At 43.2% G+C, this 23,519-nt stretch overlaps 1 protein-coding gene and 1 long non-coding RNA gene across 2 annotated transcripts in view; one reads left to right on the top strand and one right to left on the bottom strand.

Moving 5' to 3' along the window:
- Positions 1 to 23,519, bottom strand: part of LOC130273792 (collagen alpha-1(IX) chain-like) — a 111,284-nt gene that overhangs the window by 2,540 nt on the left and 85,225 nt on the right. Inside the window, exons 20-27 of the mRNA XM_056521121.1 lie at positions 21,666 to 21,737; positions 20,849 to 20,884; positions 12,443 to 12,487; positions 10,695 to 10,727; positions 9,527 to 9,673; positions 8,601 to 8,777; positions 8,140 to 8,230; positions 5,873 to 5,950 (exon numbers count right to left, since the gene is read on the bottom strand). Of these exons, the coding sequence (XP_056377096.1) occupies positions 5,873 to 5,950; positions 8,140 to 8,230; positions 8,601 to 8,777; positions 9,527 to 9,673; positions 10,695 to 10,727; positions 12,443 to 12,487; positions 20,849 to 20,884; positions 21,666 to 21,737 (679 nt within the window). The remainder of the gene's footprint in view (positions 1 to 5,872; positions 5,951 to 8,139; positions 8,231 to 8,600; positions 8,778 to 9,526; positions 9,674 to 10,694; positions 10,728 to 12,442; positions 12,488 to 20,848; positions 20,885 to 21,665; positions 21,738 to 23,519) is intronic.
- LOC130273793 (uncharacterized) overlaps positions 1 to 23,519 on the top strand; it is a 131,333-nt gene that overhangs the window by 104,388 nt on the left and 3,426 nt on the right. The gene's annotated exons all lie outside the window — the stretch shown is intronic.

Here is a 23,519-nt window from a genome sequence, read left to right as displayed (position 1 = left end):
AGTCCAGGCCTGACTCTGTTCTCCCAAACAGGAAGACTCCAACTGTTGCTTAACTACAGCCCCCATGATGGGAGTTGTAGTTTAGCAACAATTGGAGGCTCCCTGTTTATGAACACGCTGCATTATGTGCGCTATCCCTAGGGGAGAGAGCAAAAAATTTACTAACCCATATTTCTTGTTTTTCTTTTCTTCTCATTTCAGATACCTGAATGCAGAGGACTGTCAGATTCAATGGACTGCGAGAATGACCAGCGTTTTTTTTTTAAATTTCAATAAAATAGTTAACAAGGGCTGTGGGGGAGTGTTTTTTTAAATACATTTTTTTTTCTATGTGTTGTGTTTTTTATAATTGAATTTTCAGTCTTAGTAGTGGAAGCCGTCTTATAGACAGAATCCATTACTAAGCCGGGGCTTAGCGTTTGCCCCAAAATCAGCTAACGTTAACCTCCAACTATTACCCCGGTACCCTCCGCCACAGGGGTGCTGGGTAGAGCCAGTACCAACAGGCCGGAGCATCAATAATGGCGCTCCTGGGCCTAGGCGGTAACAGGCTGGCATTATTTAGGCTGGAGAGGGCCAGTAACAATGGTCCTCGCCCACCCTGGTAACGTCAGGCTGTTGCTGCTTGGTTGGTATCTGGCTGATACTGAAAGTAGGGGGAACCCTATGCATTTTTTTTTAGCCAGATACCAGATACTAACCAAACAGTAACAGCCTGACCAGGGTGGGTGAGGACCATTGTTACTGGCCCTCTCCAGCCTAAATAACGCCAGCCTGTTACCGCCTAGGCCCAGGAGCGCCATTTTCGACGCTCCGGGCCTGTTGGTACCGACTCTTCCCGGAACCCCTGAGGCGGTGGGTACCGGGGTAATAATTGGGGGTTAGCGATAACTGGTTTTGGGGCTAACTCTAAGCCCCGTCTTAGTAATGGATTCCACTACTAAGCCTGAAAATTCAATTATAAAAAACACAACACATTGAAAAAATGTTGTATTTAAAAAAAAAAAAAACACTCCCCCACAGCCCTCATGAACCCTTTTTTTGACATAAAAAAAAATGCTGTTCTTCATCGCAATCTGCCGAATTTGACGTAGAGAAAAAACAAAAACAATAAAACTACAACCATTTCTGTGATTTCTACACATCAAAAACCTGGTGTGAAATTTTTGATGTAAACTGGACTCTCACCCCTTTGAAAATATCATGTAAAGCAGACAATATATGTGGACATGCCCACTTTTTCAAAATTGACATGAACAGTGTAAACCGCGGCACAAAGCTCTTTGAAAATGTGGTCGATACTTTTCGCGCCAAAGTTGTTTTTTTTTATTGTTTTTTTTGAGAATCTCCCACTCTGTGTACTTTATAAAGATTTATGGTTTTACTATTTGTTTGGCACACACTGCTGCTCCAGCACTTCTAGCTATGTGAGTAGTGTACTACGGGAACATGCCACAGCTCGGGGAAGTGTGAGGTAGAGAAGGAGTGCAGGGTAGAGAGAGGGGGTTTCTATATTTGCACAACATTTATGAAAGGACATGCACAACTTTTGTAAATTTTGAGCAAGAGTGTAAATTAGACAATCAGTGTAAAGGGGTAGATCTGTGCCTACAATAGATACCTAGTGATAAATCTTTCCCAATGTGTTTAATATATTTGCTTTTTCCTCATCCCCATTTATAATTTCTCTCATCACTTTTTAAAGGGCCTACACTTTTATTTCATTTTCACTCTGTTTGGCAATGTGTCTCTCTGTCTCTAGTTTTGCTGCTTTAGTGTCTATTCACACTTACAGTATTCTGCGCAAATTTGATGTGCAGTTGAAATCTGCGGCAGAAAATCCTGCGCATCAAATCTGCACAGAATACAGTACCTCTCATAGTGAGAATTTAGGATATTTAAAAAAAAAATCTCCACTTAGTGTCTGTACTTGTTTTTGAGGACATTGTTCTTGTGGCCCCTCGAGAGATTCCCTTATTGAAGAACAAGTTATAATGTATTAAATTATGATCACTATTTCCAATGTGTTCTTCTACCTGCACATTAGTTACTCTGTCAGGTCTGTTGGTTAATATTAGGCCCCCCCCCCTCTGGTCGGGCTCTGCACCATTTGGGACAGATAATTATCATTAGCTATAGTTAGAAACCTGTTTCCTTTATAAGATTCACAGGTTTAATTTTCCCAGCTTATGTAGGGATAGGTAAAGTCCCCCAAAATAACCACCTCATTGGGATTTGCTGCCTTGTTCTTTCCAATAATAATTGATCTTCTGCTGCTATTAGATTTGGTGGCTTAGAGCAAATCCCCATCAGTATTTCATTATTTATCTCCATACGTTTCTACCCATAATAATTCGACAATAGTTTCCTGTAGAGGTGCACCGAAATGGAAATTTCAGAACCGAAACGAAACCGAAATAAAAAAAAATGTCCGGCCGAAACCGATACCGAAAATGACTTCTCCCCGTCTTCTGGTAAAATGCAGCGCTCCGCTCATTAGATTAGATTAGATTCCCCCACATTAGATTGCCAGCTCCCCCACATTAGGTCGGGAGTTCCCCCACATTAGTAGGCAGCTCCCCCACAATAGTAGGCAGCTCCCCCGCAATAGTAGGCAGCTCCCCCGCAATAGTAGGCAGCTCCCCCGCAATAGTAGGCAACTCCCCCACAATAGTAGGCAGCTCCCCCGCAATAGTAGGCAGCTCCCCCGCAATAGTAGGCAGGTTCCCCACAATAGTAGGCAGCTCCCCCCAACAATAGTAGGCAGTTCCCACACAATATTAGGCAGCTCCCCCCAACAATATTAGGCAGCTCCCCCCACATTTTTAGGCAGTTCCCCCCCACATTAGGTCAGCAGTTCCCCCCCCACAATAGTAGGCAGGTTCCTCACAATAGTAGGCAGCTCCCCCACATTAGGTCAGCATTTCCCCCCCACAATAGTAGGCAGGTTCCCCACAATAGTAGGCAGTTCCCCCACATTTGTAGGCAGCTCCCCCCCACAATATTAGGCAGCTCCCCCCCCACAATATTAAGCAGCTCCCCCCCCCACAATATTAGGCAGCTCCCCCCCCCCCCCACAATAGTAGGCAGCTCCCCCCACCCCACAGACATACAGCTTCCAGCCATATACAGTGTATGGCTGGAGGCTGTATGTCTGTACTGCTGCCCCCACAGTGTTCCGGTCACCGCTCCTCCGGCCCGGGGTCACATCTACTGCTATGGCCTATGGACCATAGCAGTAGGGACCGGGGTGACCGGAATACTGAAGAAGATGACACGGTCACTTACCAGGCCCCGGCCAACGCGCGTTCTCCTGCGACGATCCTGCGGTCCTCCTGCGTCTCTATGGTTGTCAGTGACGTGCATACGACCATAGAGGCGGAGAAGCGAGGGACCGAAGGAGGATCACGGGAGGACGCCGGGGAATGGTGAGTGACCGGCGGACATCCTTATGTCCCGAAAAGATTTTTCGGGACACAGGGATGTCCGGGATAGGATTAGGAATACTTCTTTTTATGTGCCCGGGCCGGCTCCTGTGTGTGGCTGCAGGCGGGGGCCGACCAGAGCATATAAAACCTAATACTGTATACTATAAACCAGGGGGCCTCCAGCTGTTGTGAAACTACAACTCCCAGCATGCCCGGACAGACTTTGCCAGTCCAGGCATGCTGGGAGTTGTAGTTTCACAACAGCTGGAGGCCCCCTGGTTTTTAGTACACAGTATTAGTTTTTATATGCGCAACCCCCCCCCCCCCCCCAGATGTTGCGCCCGGCCCCCCCTGCACCGCCCACGAGTGCCTGTTTGTAACTTGTGCTGTGGACGGGCAGGGGAGGTGGTCATTATCGGCACATTTTTAGTTGTTTCGGCATTTTGCCGAAATAGCTATTTTCGGCCAATATGTATCGGCCGCCGATATATCGGTGCATCCCTAGTTTCCTGCACATATATCCGCAGTTTAGAGTGGACTTTACATAAAGGGGCACACACGTCTCTCTTCCCAATATTTCCGATCCTTCCTGAATAGACTATAAATCCTGTAAGTGCACGTCCCAGTCACAGCTATCGTCCACCCATGTCTCTGTTATTCCCACTATGTCTTAATTTTTCTCAGACATCAACAACTCCAGCATTAGACAGCATATAATTTAGAGGCGTACGAGTATTTTTTTGTTGAAACCTATCCCTATAAACAATTCTAACCACCCCAGATGCATTAATAGGTCTCCGTTCTCTATCTACACTGTCTTGTCCTCTACTTCTGAGTTTAAACATAAGTATGTAGACCCTTTACTCAGTACCTATTTGAAGCACCTTTGGCAGTGATTACAGACTCTAGTCTTTTTGGGCATAATGCCACAAGAATTGCACACATGGACACAGGGATTTTTTGGCATTCTTCTTTGCTATTTTGACTGTGTGCTTAGCGTCATTTTCTTGTTGAAAGGTGATCTGGCCTAGTGTGAGGTCCAAAGTCCTCTGGATCTGGTCTTCATTTAGAAAATTGCTTACTTTTCTCCATTCAGCTTTCCCTAAACTCAAATCTCCCTGTCCCAGCTATTAAAAAGCACCCCCACTTCACTGCAGAGATTGTATTGGGCTGATGATGAGCAGTGTCTGGGTTTATTCAGACATAATGCTTAGAACTGAGGCAAGAAAGGTCAATTTTGATTTCATCAGACCAGAGAAAAATGTTTCTCACAGTCCTTTAGGTGTGTTATTGCAAACTCCAGGCAGACTTTCATGTTTTACTAAGAAGAGGCTTCTTTCTAGCCATAATATCATGCAGCTCAGATTGGTGAAGTGCCGCAGTGATTGTTGATCTTCTGGAAGTTTTTTTCTGTCTGCACACGGGATCATTGGAGCTCAGTCAAAGTAATTATTGTGTTCTTGGTCACCTTTGTTATGAAGGCCCTTCTCCACTCATTACTTGTGGTGAGGCAGCCAGCACTAGGAAGAATCCTGATTGTTCCAAACTTTTCCCATTCAACAATTATGGAGGCCACTGCACTCTTGAGAGCTTTCAGTGCAACTGAAGTGTTTTGTACCCTTCTCCAGATCTGAGCCTCCACACAATCCTGTCTCTGAGCACCACAGGCAGTTCTTTCTCCCTCATGGCTTGGTTTTTGCTCTGATATACATTGTAAGATGTGAGACCTTATATAGACAGGGCTGTGTCTTTCCAAATCATGTCTAATCCACAGAATTTACCACAGGTGACTTGATTCAAGATGAAATAGAAAGATAAATAATTACTGTAAAATGGTCTGAATATATATATATTATTATTTTAGCACAAGTCCACAACATAAATGAATGTAAAAAAGTGAAAGGATCTGAAAATGTGTAATATCATGATTGGGGAGGGGGGGGGGGGGGGGCAGGGGGGATAACACCCAGAATTGAGCAGAGCTGGGAGGCTACCATACACAGAGAAACAGAGCCAGAAGCAGTACATTGTGTGGTGGCCAAGCTGTGTTACTGCAGATCATCTACCACTGAAGTGTATGAGCGCTGAACTGCAGTAACCCAAAATGGCTACTACCCAATGTACGGAGCCATCTACTTCCACCTCTGTTTCGCTGCATATTGTGGCACCGCAGATCTGCACTCTAGAAGTCTGATATTGATGACCTACCCTTGAGACAAATCATCAATTTTGCCCAAAAAACCTCTTTAAGGCTCTGTACACATCACATTTGGACCTCAAATTCAACACATACGTGAGGAAAACTTTCCAACACATGGACTGAATATACATTTTTACTTGACTAGCATATTATTTTCATGTCAGAAAAAAAGTTTACATTTATTTAATATAAGCTCGGTTACATATTTCAGATATTGAAACTTCCGTTCTGAAAGTTAGATTACCTCTCGGTCCTTGAACTCCATCTGGGCCTGGTAGTCCTGTGCCTGTATCTCCTCTTTGCCCTTTCTCCCCCTTCTCACCTGATACATGGAAGAGATATAAACATGAATGTGTGGATATCCAAAAAAGGACAAAAGTAACCGAAGTTCAACAATACAACACATGAAATATCTATCTATCTATATCTCCCTCTCTCTCTAATAAATATATATATATATATATATGTGTGTGTGTGAATACCTTGTGGGGACAGGGGTCAAGTCCTGGGGAACAAAAGAACTCACCCAAGATTTCCACTCAAGTTACTGTTAATGGGAACGGTGTTCCTGCTGTGGAAAAAGTGCAGGAACTCGGTTCCCACACGTTCCTGCAGGACTTGAGCCCTGCTTGTGAACCTTATCACTGATATAGGATTTAGCCTGATACTGTGTGGTGATGATAGACTATGTTGGGACAATACCAATATTAGGTGAGGGATACCTCTTGTACCCTCTTGTCTCATTGATTATTCCCAAGTAGAACTAAGAAAGTAAAGTGTACCGGTCATAAAAAAAAAAAAAACTTTTGATAAGTCCTAGGGATCAGTAGAATTACATAGACTTACATTTTGAGAATGTATAAGTTGCACAACACAGAGCCAGGTGAGAATGTGCTAAACACACACTTAATCAGCTAGTTCTCCTGGACAGACAGGGTTTAAACATCCCTATGATTTTTTTTTATTTTATAACAGTGCCTAATTAAATTAAATCCAACAAGACTTACCCTTGCTTTCCCTCATGTAACCATCATATATATATATATATATATATATATATATATATATATATATCACATATATATATATATATATATATATATATATATATGTGGTGGCCAGGTACGGGATGGTGTGTCCCCGTACTTCTCCTGCCCTGTCAGGCAGAGTCTCTCCATGTCCCCAGGGCCCCCTTTATGTGTTATCCCCTATGTACATTAATTGAATAATAAAATGTACTGTTTCTTTAATAACTGTTACCATCTGATTGTTACCCAGGAGGCACTAGTGACCAGGTGACCTATGGGCTCCTTGCACAGCCCCCCTATTAAACCAGAGAAGGGGCTGCAAACTCTCTTAGCTCATTGCTATTCCTGCTGAGGTCCAGTGTAGTCGTCTCAGTGTGTGTGTCCGGAGCATTGGAGGCCTCAAGCCTAAAGTCTGCAGCATCAAGTCAGCTCAAGTAAGCTAAAGTAATCTTCTTGTCAGTCACAGGTCAGTCATCAGTCAAGTCAATTGTCTAGTCACCGTGGCCTGCACTAAAGTGTCTCTACCTACTGCAAGTCCCAGCAAGCATGCGAGGTCCCCCTGTGTCACTATTCACCTCCATGGGATTCTGGATGTACTGCATAGACTGTGTCATCTGTCTAACCTCAGTAAAGCTACCGTGGTCCGTAACTTGGCGTCGGTGTCTTCATTGCCCCCATGCCTAGCCCAGGACCAGCAGTATTACCTTTGGGTAGTTAAAGGGGTATTACGGGCAAAAACATTTTATCCCCTATCCAAAGGATAGCGGATAAGATGTCTGATCGTGGGGGGCCCGTCACGCCCCCTCCAATAGACATGAATGGAGGGGGCGTGGCGTGACGTCCCCAGTCCCGGAAACCCGGAGGTTTCCAAAACTGGAGATTCAGCACCAGCATAGAATGCGGGTGCTGCAGGGAGATCGCGGGGGGTTTCAGCAGCGGACCCCCCACGATCAGACATCTTATCCGCTATCCTTTGGATAGGGGATAAAATGTTTTTGCCCGGAATACCCCTTTAAGGCTAAACCATACCCTGGGGTCACGACAAGAAGGGGTAAATAACATCTGCCCCTTGGGTTATAACATCTACCCTGAATTGCACCCGCTGACACAACACACACACACATATATATATATATATATATATATATATATTAAAATCAGATCATTTAAAATAGGTGATGATCAGATCAAACTCCTCCCTCCTCTTCCCTGAACAGTGACCAATTCAAAAGTCACAGAGCATGCCTAGAAAACTCTCCCATACCACTCTATAAGATCTCCTCCAGTCTAATGTGCCTATCTCAATGGGGCTTTCTGTAAGGCATATCTCTAAATGTTGAGCAAAATGCTCAGGCAATATGGCTGCTCCTCACAATAATGTCAAACAAGTAAAAAAAAAATTATAATAATAAATAGTCAGAAAAGCATCTAGGGGACACATCCCTTTTAAGCATTTACAATAAAATTACCATTATTAACTCACCTTGGTCACCCTCAGCTCCTTTTAGTCCAGGAAGTCCAATGGGTCCTCTGGGGCCCCGTTTTCCATTAATTCCAGAAGCCCCAGGTTTTCCCTTTAAAAGTAATACTAATTGTTCAATTTTGCAATTTATTAATAATAATAATAATAATTTTAATATGATGTACTGTGATTTCTGTCTTGAGTAAACTCAAATACTGATAAGTTATTCATATATATAGTATAAAAAAAAGAAACATATCTACAAACATTCTTAGCAGTGGAGTTTGCTTATATAGGATTTTATTCATCAAGCCGTCATTTAAAATGTTGTAACCTAACACCAAGTTCACAGTCTAAACTAAAACCAACATATTGCAGTAAATTAGGTATATAATCTCTATATTGTCATACAGACAGAAGTATAGGATACCATAGCTGTAACTATTTCATGAACAGTGAATGTAAACAGTTGCTTTTTTCACCTTCTTTCCAGCTTTTCCCGTAACCCCTGGTGGTCCTGGTGGTCCTATCAATGATGCACCTGCTGTTGGACAGGCACTAGCACACTTTCCTCTTATACTGGCAGCATATTTCGATGTTGCTTCTATCACAACCTTGCGGCACAATTCATATACTATATTATCTGGCATGTCCGGTCCCTGTTAGTGAAAGAAGCCAACCAAATAACAGTTGCTTAAGTATTTGTTAAATAAACCACAATTGCTTCAGACAGAAACAACAAAAGGGCTTAATTAATTAAACAAACAAGTAAAGACGGGTGGTGATAAAGAAAAATGTCACTGAAATTATACTTAGTCCTTAAAGAATAAATACTTAATCCTTAACGAATAATTGTTTTTGAAATTTCTAAAGTAACAATAGAAAAACTGTACAGAGTGTATGGTGGTAAACTAGTAGCACTAGTCGGCCCGCCATTACTAGCTCTACATGACTTCACCCTGATACAAAGCCCCTTTATATATGCTTAAATCTTCATGGTGTACAGTTATACAACATTGATAAAGGTCAGACAACTGTAATGTTCACGCTGGTGGTAATAATCCTCAGTAGGGTTAGTATAATATTCCTTATTCGAACCCTATTGAGGATTTTTCTATGACTATGTTGACTGGATCTGTAGAAATTTCCTATGCATAAGAATCTGTTTCTTTTATTTATGGAGTCATATATTAATAAAATGTAAAGAAGCAAATTCAAAGTGTATGGTTGATACTTCTTACTACTACAATATTGCAAGAGACTTTTAAGCCCTTTGCTGAACGATTCTGATGTAGCTAATATCTCCCTTTACCAGGGACCACAATAGAAGGGCACTACTAGTCTACTGTCCATCTACTGTATCTGTAACCTAGTACTGTATAATAGAACATCTTAATCATTTGCTAACCTGTAGTCCAGGTAATCCAGGAGGTCCAGGAGGACCCTGTCCTCCATTATCTCCAATTGGTCCAGGATAGCCTCTGGGGCCTGGTGATCCAGGAACACCTGGCCTACCCAATTGACCTCCAGGCCCTGCACGACCACGTTTTCCTTGCTGTAGCAAAAAACATTTTTACAAACATAATTTAAGATCTGAATTAGATATTTACTAAAGTTAGAAAGACTGTTACTTGTAATCTTTTAGCATCATGACAATTCAAAATCCTAAATAAATGAATATTAACCAATAATGTATTTTCTGGTAACTTTTTCTAGAATATCTTCACTGATTCTATGGACAACTGATAACCAACTAGATAATTAAAACTTACCAATTTATTGGCCACAATCTTTACATTTACCAAGAAAAAAAGAAGATCTCAAAGTGTTCTTTTGAGACTGCCATGTCTGGCATGAATCTGCCAGATACTGTGAGAGAGTGGATATCCCATGAAAACAATGTACACAGCCCTGGTACATAGTAGCTAAACAGAGACTTAGTTTTTCTTTCAATTTTCCAAACTTACTGTCAAGATAAGCAATAACCCATTTTTACTAGTCATATTCCTTAGCAGTCAATAGGGCATTGAAATTATGGTGTGCCCTAAGACATACTGTTAGTGTGTGTCAGAATACTATATATACTACATACTACTATACAATATACTACATACTATATGTCAATGATACCAGACATATAAGGTCAAAACTTAATGTATATCATAGGCAGAACATTTTGAAGAATTAAAGGGGTACTTCGGAGGGAAAAAATATTTTCAAATCAACTGGGGCCTGGAAGTTATACAGATTTGTAAATTACTTCTATTTAAAAATCTTGAGGCTTCCAGTACTTATTAGCTGCTGTATACTACAGAGGAAGTTGTGTAGTTCTTTCCAGTCTGACCACAGTGTTCTCTGCTGACACCTCTGTCCGTGTCAGGAACTGTCCCGAGCAGGAGCAAATGCCCATTCTGGCACCAGTTGATTAGATTTTTTTTTCCACCAGAGCACCCCTTTAAGTTAAATTAATTAATTTACAGACATACAGAGGTATATGATGTCTATAGGCTTCCATGATTATAAAAAAAAAAAAAAAAACATTTACTTTGAACAAAGCATAACTTAAAATCACTTACAAAACCCTTGTCTCCAGTGTCACCAGCATCCCCCTGTTTGAAAAAAAGAACAAACAAATCATAAAATACTTTGGAAATCAAATAAAACAATACTGATCCTAACTCCAGTCCAGTCCTATCATCTGATGGTGTCCGCGCATTACTCTCATATCTAAAACACTTCCAGTCTACAATCCACAGGGGAAATTTATCAAAACCAGTGCCAAGGAAAAGTGGAGCAGTTGCCCATAGAAACCAAGTGGCTTTCTTCTTTTATTTACACAAAAAGGCCTTTGAAAAAATAAAGAAGTAATCTGATTGCTATGGGCATGCACCACTCTTTCTCTGCACAGGTTTTGATAAATCTTCCCTCATATATATAGGTTAGCAGATTGACGTCTGACTGCCTTTAGTAGCACACTGGAATCCCAAGATCAAAAAACTGCAATGGTGTGTGTGACACCAGCCGAACAGAGATCTTTGTTCTTTTGTGTAATAGTAATCTTAAGTGTAACTTTTTGTAAAGTAAAAATAATCACCTTCTAAATATATTCATTTACAACACATTTATGACTGTTGGGCCTACAAGGGTCTTTAAAGGGTATGATAAGCGATTTTTGTGATGTTTTTACTCTAACCTAAAGTATCCCCTCCCCTTGCATTGCAGAATATGAACTGCACACAGGAGAGGAGGTGCAACATGTAAGGATCGATACTAGGATCTAGCACCTAAAACGTTTCCCCAGGAAACTGGTAGAAGTCATCACTCACTGTCCCCAGCAGGACAAATTGAGAGGAAGCCATTACTACTTTCAGTCACAGAAGACTATAAAAGAAGGAGTAGTCCTCACAGGTGCTGGAGAGGGGGGAAGGGGGGGGGGACGGGGTGCGATGGAGGTGATAAAGTCTGCTGACAGTTCCTAGCTCCCTGTCTGTATGGGCAAAGAGGAGCGATAGGGTGAAAATTTGGGACAAGCTATGCTTGGCAAGAGTGGGGAGAGCTGCTCTGGTGCACAAGCGTTTTCTGGAAGTGGGTGGATGGTCTTGGGAAAGTATCCTCCTTGGCCTTCCTTGCAGATACCCTTGAATTGATCACAACAAATGTTTTAACTAAGGCCTGTCTGCACAGAAGCGCGCCGCCTCTATAGACAGCAATGAAGTCCAGTGGAATTTCGCCCAAAGAATACATGTTCACTCTTTGGGCAGATGTCAGTTCCACCAGCAAAATTTCTGCAGTGTGAATGAGGCCTAAAGGTCCTAATAGACCAGGCAGCATATACGGTATGTGGGTATGTTGCTTTGAACAGGGACCAGGCATCTTCATGTAAGAAATGCTGGGGAAGCAAAACTTTCTATTGGGACCCTGGGAGCACCTGCATTGTAGGAAGTAAGTTTATTATAAACCTGTGAGTAACTCTCTCAACTATAAATGCCCTTCAGGACGGGGCCACTACTATTACTAGGCATCAGATGGTTGCATTAAAGATGTTATTAGAGGCTTTTACAACACATTTGTAAGTCATTTGTTAAACATTTTATGCAGTGAAGGGTACACATTAACTAACACGCTCATTGTTTAGAAGATGAGCCACTAATTCTATTTTATTTTATTTAAATTGCCCAAAACCCTAAAAAGTGAGTGAGAAAATGTGTCCCCTATGAACTCAACAGAAGTGTTGTGATGCCACTAAAATTAATATGAAAAATATTGCCAGTGCTAATATTAGCAGAATCAGATCAAAGCCCTTGATTCATAGGCTCTTACATACTTTGGCTCCAGTCTTTCCCTTCGCACCTTGTCTTCCCTTTTCTCCCTACAAAAAAAAATCAAGACGATATATACATGCAAGTGTTAAAAAATCATAGTTAGAATTTAGTATACTGTATTTCATAAACTTAAATATTAAATAAGTATTCAACCACAATAAATACAGGTCTTTCACCTAGCGCGCACTACTGGGCAACAGGGCAACAACTCAATGGCTCATAGATGTGACATTGTTAGCCAGCAGGAATCATGGAGGCATTATAAGCTAGGTAGTAAGCGAACAATCATCCTTTGTATGTAAAGCCCCTTTCACCTGGGAGCATTAACCAACACAGTGGGTAAGACTGCTTAAAACCAATTCTAGTAAGCAGACTGGTCTTACCTATACAATACTGTCAGATTCTTGCTTGTATTTTGCTAATTAAAGCATTGGCCCTGTTGCACTTTATTTATACAGGACTAAGCTCAAGCCTGCTGCATGCAAGATAATCCAACCTTGTCTGCTCCAGAAAAGTCCAATTCCAGTTGCTAGAATCTGCTAACCAGGGGCCGATCTGAGTCAGGTTCTTGGTGATCATGGTACCATGCAGAGTATCAAGAGGTTTGTACCCCAGATCATCTCCAGTCCATTTTGAGAGGGCATCCATCCTTAAGTTTACTGCTTTGAGAAAGAGAATCTGCTAGTCAGAAGTGGAGAAAGCTCTGAGCAAGGACCCTTTTGCATACACTAATCTCTTTGTGGACCCCCAGCGAGGGTCAGTGCTATGTGGTCAAACACATCACTAACGTTCTACAGCGTACAATCTGTGAAAGAGTAAATGCTCTTAGTTTAATCTAGTTGGACTATTGCGTACATTACCCCAAGAAACCAAAGTGCATGAAGCACATTAGAGACTCAATCAGTATATCTGCTCCAAAAAACATATCAAAGGGAACTGTGATTACATTTTCACACGTCCTACCAAAGAAACTGTAATTTTGCTACCCTTTGCCAAAGTGACTTTAATCTCTGCACAGTGACAGTAAAGTTAAACCTGTTTGCAAGGAAGTCCAAACAACAGTGTCAAAGACTCTTTATGACCCCATTGTCAGGATCCGGGTTGGCGGAGGGTGAGGACACTGGAAGTGGATCCTCTGTACCAGAGAGGTGATGGCGTGGGCCGTACCAGGGGAACGGAGTCTAAGGGGTTACTGGTATTCACCAGAGCCTGCCGCAAAGCGGGATGGACTTGCTGCGGCAGGTAACCCCCAGGTCGTTCCTCCCAGTAGCGACTCAATCTCTCTGGTGGCTGAGATGGCGCGGTACAAAAGGACAAGGCAAGGTAAGGTCAGACGTAGCAGAAAGGTCAGGGCAGGCGGCAATGTTCGTAGTCAGGGGCAACAGCAGAGATTCTGGAAACACAGGCAAAGACACACTGGAACGCTTTCACTAGGCACTAGGCAACAAGATCCGGCAGGGACAGGAAGGGGAAGTGATGTTTTATAGGGAAAACAGTGATTGGACTAGATTGGGCCAGGCACCAATTAGTGGTGCACTGGCCCTTTAAATTCCAGAGAGCCGGCGCGCGCGCGCCCTAGAGAGCGGGGCCACGCGCGCCGGGCAGGGACAGAGGAAGGACGGAGCGGGTGAGAAGGGACATGGGATGCGATCCATGAGCGGGCACGTCCCGTCCCGCGGATCGCATCCCCTCCGGTGACAGGGTAGCAGCGCTCTCGGTCAGCAGCGCCGACCGGAGCGCTGCAAGCAGAGTAACGCCGCGAGCGCTCCGGGGAAGCAGCGGGACCCGGAGCGCTCTGCGTTACAGTACCCCCCCTTGGGTCTCCCCTTCTTTTTGGAACCCAGAAATCTACGAATGAGTTCCTTGTCAAGGATATTGACCTCGGGTTCCCAGGACCTCTCTTCGGGGCCACAATTCTCCCAATCAACGAGAAAAAATCTTTTACCTCGGACAACACTGGAGGCGAGGATCTCTTTCACAGAGAAGATATCAGAGGATCCAGAGACAGGAGCAGGAAGAATGACTTTGGGAGAATAGCGGTTAAGAACAACAGGTTTGAGTAGAGAGACATGGAAGGAGTTAGGAATACGGAGAGAGGGGGGCAGATGAAGTTGGTAAGAGACAGGGTTGATTTGTTTTTTGACTTTGAAAGGCCCTAAAAATCGGGGCCCAACTTGTAACTGGGTACACGGAATCGAATATACTTAGCAGAAAGCCATACCTTGTCACCAGGGGAAAATATCGAAGGAACCCTTCTCTTTTTTATCAGCATGCTCCTTCATTCGAGATGAGGCCAGTAGAAGCGATCTTGCGTCAATTCATCAACGGCAGGAACCCCAGAGGAAGTGGGGATAGGGAGGGGGGAAGCGGGTGACGGCCGTACACCACAAAAAATGGGGATTTGGAAGAAAACTCAGAGTTTTTAAAATTGTACGAAAATTCAGCCCAGGGCAAGAGGTCCACCCAATCGTCTTGGCGAGAGGAGACAAAATGTTGCAGGTAGTCACCAAGTATCTGATTTACTCTTTCCACTTGACCGTTGGATTGAGGGTGGTAAGCAGAAGAAAAATTTATTTTGATTTTTAATTGACTGCAGAGTGCCCTCCAAAAATTTAGAAACAAACAGGACGCCTCTGTCTGAGACGATGTGCGTGGGAAGCCCGTGGAAGCGAAAAATATGAAGAAAAAATAGTTTCGCCAATTGAGGAGCAGAAGGAAGACCCGGCAGAGGAACAAAATGAGCCATTTTAGAAAAACGATCAACGACCACCCAGATGACTGTATTATTGCGGGAAGGTGGCAGATCGGTGATGAAGTCCATACCAATATGGGACCATGGCTGTTCAGGTACAGGTAAAGGAAGGAGGAGACCTGCCGGCTTCTGGCGTGGAGTCTTGTCACGGGCACAGGTAGTACAAGCCCGAACAAAATCAGTCACATCCTTCTGCAAGGTGGGCCACCAATAGTGTCTGGAAATCAACTGTTCCGACTTCTTGACACCAGCATGTCCGGCCAAAAGAGAAGAATGACCCCATTTAAGAATCTTGTGGCGAAGGCGTGGAGGTACAAAGGTCTTCCCTGGAGGAACTTGCACAAGAGTGGTAGGAGCGGAAGAGATGAGACACTCAGGAGGTATGATGTGCTGTGGAGGAGCTTCAGATTCGGAAACATCGGTGGAACGTGATAGTGCGTCAGCTCTAACGTTCTTGTCGGCTGGACGAAAATGAATTTCAAAATTGAAGCAGGCAAAAAACAATGTCCATCTAGCTTGGCGAGGATTTAATCGCTGGGCAGTCTGGAGATACGATAAATTTTTATGGTCCGTGTAAATGATGATGGGATGCAGGGACCCTTCTAAAAGATGTCTCCACTCCTCGAGTGCCAATTTAATAGCTAAAAGCTCACGATCTCCAATCGAATAATTTTTTTCTGCAGGAGAGAAGGTCTTGGAGAAAAAGCCACACGTGCGATTTTTCCCAGTAGTGGTCTTTTGAGTTAAAACTGCACCGGCACCAACAGAAGAAGCATCTACTTCAAGGATAAAAGGCTTCGAGGGGTCAGGCCTGGACAGAACAGGTGCAGAAGCGAAGGCAGCCTTGAGCAGATTAAAGGCCTCCTCCGCCATAGATGGCCAGGACCTCGGGTTCGCGTCTTTTTTGGTCAATGCTACAATAGGTGCAACGATGGTGGAGAAGTGGGGAATAAATTGACGATAGTAATTAGCGAACCCGAGGAAGCGCTGGATAGCTCGCAAACCAGAGGGGCGTGGCCAATCCAGAACCGCAGAGAGTTTGACAGGATCCATTTGAAGGCCTTGGCTGGACACAATGTAACCCAAGAAAGGTAGACTACTGCGTTCAAAGAGACACTTTTCAATCTTAGCGTAAAGGTGATTTTTGCGTAGGCGCTGTAACACCTGACGGACATGGAGGCGATGTTCCTCTGGGTTAGAAGAACATATAAGAATGTCATCCAGGTAGACCACTACACAAATATATAGCATGTCACGAAAAATCTCATTGACAAAGTCCTGGAAAACTGCTGGGGCGTTGCAAAGGCCGAAAGGCATGACAAGATACTCAAAATGACCGTCACGGTGTTGAATGCAGTTTTCCACTCGTCTCCTTCACGTATACGGATAAGATTATAAGCCCCTCTTAGATCGAGTTTGGTAAAAATTTTCGCTCCCCGCAGACGGTCAAACAGTTCAGAGATAAGGGGAAGCGGATAACGGTTCTTAACGGTAATTTTATTTAAACCGCGGTAATCGATGCATGGGTGTAGGGTTCCATCTTTCTTAGCAACGAAGAAGAATCCTGCTCCAGCAGGAGACGAAGATTTTCTGATAAATCCTTTTTTTAGATTTTCTTGAATATACTCGGACATGGCTTGGGTCTCTGGGGCAGAGAGCGGATAAATCCTGCCACGCGGTGGATAAGTACCAGGAAGCAAGTCAATAGGGCAGTCAAAGGGTCTGTGTGGAGGTAAGACCTCTGCTTGCTTTTTACAAAAAACATCGGAAAAGTCCTGGTAGGCCTTAGGCAGGCCTGGCAGAGAAGAAGGGACAGTTACTTGACTGATGGGTAAGGTCTTAAGGCATCGCTGGTGACAGGTAGGACCCCAACTTCTAATGTCCCCAGAAGACCAGTCGAGAGTAGGAGAGTGGAGCTGGAGCCAAGGCAAGCCTAGTAGAACTTGAGAAGTACAGTTGGGAAGCACAAAAAATTCAATCTCCTCATGATGGAGGACACCTACGTTCATGCGCAAGGGCACTGTGCGATAGCACATGGTACAGTCCAGATTCTGTCCGCTGACAGAAGAAATGAAGAGAGGCTTGTCGAGACGGGTCACAGGGATGTTGAATCTGTTGACTAATGAGGCCTCAATGAAGTTACCTGTTCAACCTGAGTCCAGAAAGGCCACGGCAGAAAAGGCAGATTTAGCAGGCAAAGAAATCCGTACAGGAATAGTTAGGCGTGGAGAGGTAGAATCCACACCCAGTAATGCCTCTCCCACGTTTACTAGGTGCGTGCGTCTACCCAGACGCGGAGGACGAATAGGACAGTCCTTCAGGAAATGCTCGGAGCTCGCACAGTAAAGGCAAAGGTTCTCATTCCTACGGCGAGTCCTCTCTTGTTGGGTCAGGCGAGACCGTTCCACATGCATAGCCTCCTCGACGGAAGGCACAGTAACAGGTTGCAGCGGATGCTGGAAGAGAGGTGTTGGGCGGGGAAACCGCCTGGTGTGAACGAGATCCTTTTCTTGGCGTAGCTCCTGTCGCCTTTCTGAAAAACGCATATCAATGCGGGTGGCCAAATGGATTAGCTTAGACAGGGTTGAGGGTATCTCTCATGCGGCCAGAACATCTTTGATGTGGCTGGATAAACCCTTCTTGAAGGTCGCGCAGAGAGCCTCATTATTCCAGGCTAATTCTGAGGCAAGAGTCCAAAACTGAATGGCGTAATCGCCCACTGTAGAGTTTCCTTGAACAAGATCCAACAAGGCCGTCTCGGCAGAAGAAACCCGGGCTGGTTCCTCAAAAACAGAGCGTATTTCTGAGAAGAAGGTCTGGACTGAAGCGGTGGCAGGATCGTTGCGGTCCCAAAGCGGAGTGAGAGTCCCCATCAAACTTATCCGGAAGAGAAAGACTGACTCTGGTGCTGGAAGCGGCAGCTTGCCGTTGAGGAACTGGCAGAGAAGATGGCTGTAGAGTCAGAAGTTGCTGAACCATTGCAGTCAGTTGTGACAACTGATGTCATTGTTGGACCACTTGTTGAGACTGTAGGGCCACAACGGAGGGAAGGTCTCCAAGGCTAGGTAGCGGCATCTCAGCGGAATCCATGGCCGGATCTACTGTCAGGATCCGGGTTGGCGGAGGATGAGGACACTGGAAGTGGATCCTCTGTACCAGAGAGGTGATGGCGTGGGCCGTACCAGGGGAACGGAGTCTAAGGGGTTACTGGTATTCACCAGAGCCCGCCGAAAAGCGGGATGGACTTGCTGCGGCAGGTAACCCCCAGGTCGTTCCTCCCAATAGCGACTCAACCTCTCTGGCGGCTGAGATGGCGCGGTACAAAAGGACAAGGCAAGGTCAGACGTAGCAGAAAGGTCAGGGCAGGCGGCAAGGTTTGTAGTCAGGGGCAACAGCAGAGATTCTGGAAACACAGGCAAGGACACACTGGAACGCTTTCACTAGGCAACAAGATCCGGCAGGGACAGGAAGGAGAAGTGATGTTTTATAGGGAAAACAGTGATTGGACTAGATTGGGCCAGGCACCAATTAGTGGTACACTGGCCCTTTAAATTTCAGAGAGCCGGCGCGCGCGCGCCAGGCAGGGACAGAGGAAGGACGGAGCGGGTGAGAAGAGAAATGGGATGCGATCCGTGAGCGGGCACGTCCCGTCCCGCGGATCGCATCCCCTCCGGTGACAGGGTAGCAGCGCTTTTGGTCAGCAGCGCCGACCGGAGCGCTGCAAGCAGAGTAACTGCGCAAGCACTCCGGGGAAGCATCGGGACCCGGAGCGCTCGGTGTTACACCCATATTGACAAAAATGTTGCATAGGCTCACAGGGGACTCATCAGGTTAGCCAGACCACCCTGCTACATGTCATGCTATAAGCTTTGCACTCATAGCTTGCCTGGACTACTACTCTCACTCTCCTTTTTCCCCTAGTTATCTGAAAACCCAACTTCTTCACCTAGTTATCTGAAATCCCAACTCTTTAGAAAGGTTTGCAACTTGCAATAACCCTATTTACACTATACAAGCAACTCCAGCCTTCTTCTGTGTTGATTCCCTTTCACTTGTACTGTAGGCTCCTGCAGGCATGGCCCTGGCTCCTTTACTCATCTGCCACTCATTCATGCTTATTATAACTGCTACACTAGTTTTATTGTCTATTTATGTTATCTATTTGAATTATCTATATTGCGTTTCTCTGAACATTGGGTTATCCAGGGTTACCCAGGATTAAAAAAACAAACCTCCTTGTGTCTAGATAACCCTTTTAATCGCAAAATGCATTTCAAAATGGGGGGAGGGGTTTATTGTTCTATTGGTTTCTTAAAATAGGAAGGAGCTTTGCATTTATTATTAAAGGTGGAAACCAAAGAAGATTTTATCAGCTGAAAACACAGCAGTTCAATAACTGGTGTAAATTAAGGCTCCTGTGTCGACTGAAAAATTTACTTCAGGGCCCCATGCCATGTGCCATTTACATGACAAGAGTTTTCTTATGTGGCAAAGGGGTCTTTGGGCCCCTCAGGCATCCGGGCCTAGGTGCGATAGTTACCTCCACTCCCCTTTAAGTTATGCCCCCTGTAATATTAAAAATATCTATTCCATGTAGACTTATTTCCTGCATTTTGAGCAAAAACAGTACAGGTTTCTTATATTCCATCATCATATGTCTGAACACCTTTATGTGCACATTGTCTGTTGTTAGAAAACACTTTCTTAATGAATGAAAGTAGGTATAGAGAAGGCAGAGATGCTTCAATCAAACCTTTAATACTTCTGGGAAATAGATTACAATAATAACCTGACTGTGCACAAGTGCAAACAGGAGGCCACTAGTAATATTGTTGGAAATGGAAGTGTCATACCACTTGGGCTGTCTTCCATGATCCTGGGCCAATCTTTGCTCTAGGAAACTAGGTTCCTATCCAGAACAGTAGAGTAGATCTGCAAATATTCCCACTGAATACTATTTTTGTGTATTGGATAAATGCTCTGCTATAGTATTTGCCCCCTTGTCAGCATGCTGCTTTCCTTGTTAATCCAGCTGGACAAGTGATGTTTATCAGCATTTCAACGTATCCAGTAGAGTAAAAGTCAATTGCAACATACAAAAATGAAACATAGAGAGGAGAGGACCCTATTAAAAGACAAAAACACTTTGTTCACCATACAACCCAAATTTAGTATTTAAACATCCTTTTGCTATTTATGGAGTGTTGGTAGTAAGGATATAACAAAAGGGACAATGAGAAAGGGCCAACATTTCTGGTATAACTTTCTTAATGAGCCCATAGCAACTGCATGGGCTATGTTTTTTGGTTTGTACCTAACTGATATACAGTAAAATGTGTTTTTTTTTTAATCTAAAATAACCCATGTACCTTGCATTTAACAGCAATCAATAAGTCAGCATAATACATAACTAGTCAATTATGTTTCTCCCATAACAGAATCCATTTAACAGAGCTGAGAAAAGTTATATCACATCCTTTCTGGCACTATTGACCTATTAGTTTATTAGACTTAGTTTTTCTGGGATGGTTTGGCTCAGCTGTTCATTTCCTGGTTAGTTAGCACTTTGGAGGTCTGTAAATGGGTAAAATGTAATGTAATAACATTGGTCAAACAATATTAAATGAAAAAATAATTTTAAAAAAACAGACAATACCTTTATGCCATCATCTCCAATATCCCCTTGTGAGCCCTGCATAAAAAGGAGGAGGAAACATTACACCAACCAAGGTTTATCCAGGAAAACATAAATACATAAAAATTATATATATATATGTGTGTGTGTGTGTGTGTGTGTATATATATGAGATGTTACTGGTACTATATAGCTGGATCTCCTGAAACGTTTTTATTTTTTTTCCCAGTTTCTTGATACGCCCTTCCCCTTCCTAAGATATACAAGTTTATAACTTGTCTGCCAAAAATTGCTCCAATGGGCATGGGCTTAATTTTAATAATGGAAGTGACGATGAACAGAATTATATGGTCAGTGGGTGCGTAATATACTGCCCTCGGTGTACAACTTCCTGACTGTATAATTTCGCCCATCATTTGATATTTACTCCCATTTGATATTGATATTTACTCCCATTATTTAAATTACGTTCACACTCACAATCTGATTGATTCCCTCAATTGTCAGATAAACTATAAATCCTCATATTTCAGGTGTATAAAGAAACTATGAAAAGACGTGTGATCAGGGCACGCTAAACTATTTAATGATAGTAATATCTATTTTTTGGGTTGGCTACAGGTCTTTTTTAAAGTATACCGTTTTTGAAAAATCTTTTATTGATGGCCCAATGTTTTGAATGCATATAGCTTGTTTATATATATAATGATACATTTCTGAATAGTGGATATGATTGAATGTTGGCTTGTGCAAATGTGGGTGGGGAGATTGTTGGGCTTCATTTGCATAAACTTTTTTTTGTAGAAAAACCAATCAATATTATCTCTAGGTTATTTACCTTGGGACCTTTGAGACCCGGTGGTCCGGGTTTTCCAGGGATTCCATCATCTCCTCTTGCACCCTGTGCACCCTATAAAGACAATGAGTATAACTGTAAAAATAAAATAGTTTCTTTTGAAATACCCAGTATATATCTTATAAGATGTTTTCTAACAGTCATAACGTATATCTATACTATCTATACTCAAGGAAGAATGGGGGGGGGGGGGGGGGGTAGGAGGCTTTCTAATTTCAATTTCTGGTGTAAGCATTAAAAAATTCTCCCCATAATGCATATCTCTACTTAGGGGTGGATCTGGGGTAGGGTGCCAGTAAGCTTTCCAATTTTAATGCACTAATTGGTATATATATATATATATATATATATATATATATATATATATATATATATGTATGTGTATATATATGCAGATTTCTACACCTACATTCTACAGTTTAAAGAGGCAGGTCAAAAATGGCCAGGATGCACGGTGCCACATTATTCACTATCTACGGGACTGATAAAGACAGTCAAGTACAGCGCCATGAACCCTGAATTAAACAATGCACATGATCAACCTCCCTTCCATTCAGGTTCTTTTTACTTTGATTGTGCATTGAAGAGAAATAGGGGGCTCATGGCTTCCATTCTGGTGATCCTGGAAGTCCTGTCAGTGCTTTCCCCCCATTGATCAAACATAAATAACCTATGCTGTGAAGAGCTGACTAATGTCCATTGTGGGACAATCCTTTTAATGAGTATTATACTATAGATTTATAATTTTTTCTCTGTTACAGGCAAACATTATTACTACAATCTAACTTTTAACTTAATTCTATCCTAATTTACAACAGTCTTTTGTTAACCTGCCAAAATTCTAAATATTTCCAGGCAGCCCTGCTGTAGACATGGAATGCTCCTAAAGCTAACTGTGTTATAACATTCATTTTGGGATGTTTTTTAAGAAGTTCACTACTTAATTGTCTTCCTGTTGTTATATATTAATACTTTTGTTACTAGTATTAAATTAAATCAAACACCTCTAATCTACTCATTTTATGAGTTTGTTACGTTAGTAGTACACTAGTGCAATCTCCATTTCAATGACAGAATTTAATGTATTAAATTAGTTTATTTCAGAACTGCTCATGCTATAGTAGTTGATTCAGCTGGACATCTCATATTGACTATTGTGCCCTTTCTACTAGCAGCAAGAGCTGAGACGGTTAATTATAAGTCCTTGCGGGCAGGGTACTCTCCCCCCTCTGTGTCAGTCGGCAAGTTAATCTGTGTAATGTTCACTGTCCCTAAGTTAGTGTTATGTCCTGTTACCAATATCATATGTAAAATGCCCTGGAACCAAGGGCGCTATATAAATAAATAATATACAGAGAAAAGAATTTCATATGATTTGTAATAGACTGATATAAATCCCAGTCTCATCCACTGTGTAAGTATGTGATAACTGTACATCAATTGTTAAGGCCCCTGGAATTATGCTAGACGAGGGGAACTCAACTGTCGGACCGCGGATCTCCCCTCATTCAATTGTATAGGTGTCTTTTAGACACCGATACAAATGAATAGCCGCGGCTGGAGCGAGGGAACACTGTGTTACCTGCCCAGCCGCTGGCGCATCTCCTATGATGCAGGTGGCGTGATTAGCACTGCCTGCATCATCTGCTCTGTACAAATGTGTGTTCCCCCATGTGTGACTCTCCAGTTGTTGTAGAACTACAGCTCCCATCATGATGTTCTGTCTGTGCATGATGGGAGTTGTAGTTTGCAACAGCTGGAGAGTCACAGTGGCAAAGTTCTGGGCGCACAGTGACATCATTAATTCTGGGGGCACAGTGACATCATTAATTCTGG

Source organism: Hyla sarda, chromosome 5 (assembly GCF_029499605.1).
Source record: "Hyla sarda isolate aHylSar1 chromosome 5, aHylSar1.hap1, whole genome shotgun sequence".
NCBI lineage: Eukaryota > Metazoa > Chordata > Amphibia > Anura > Hylidae > Hyla > Hyla sarda.
The sequence above is the reverse complement of the archived record's forward strand: the minus strand, read 5'-3'. Positions and strand labels throughout refer to the sequence as shown.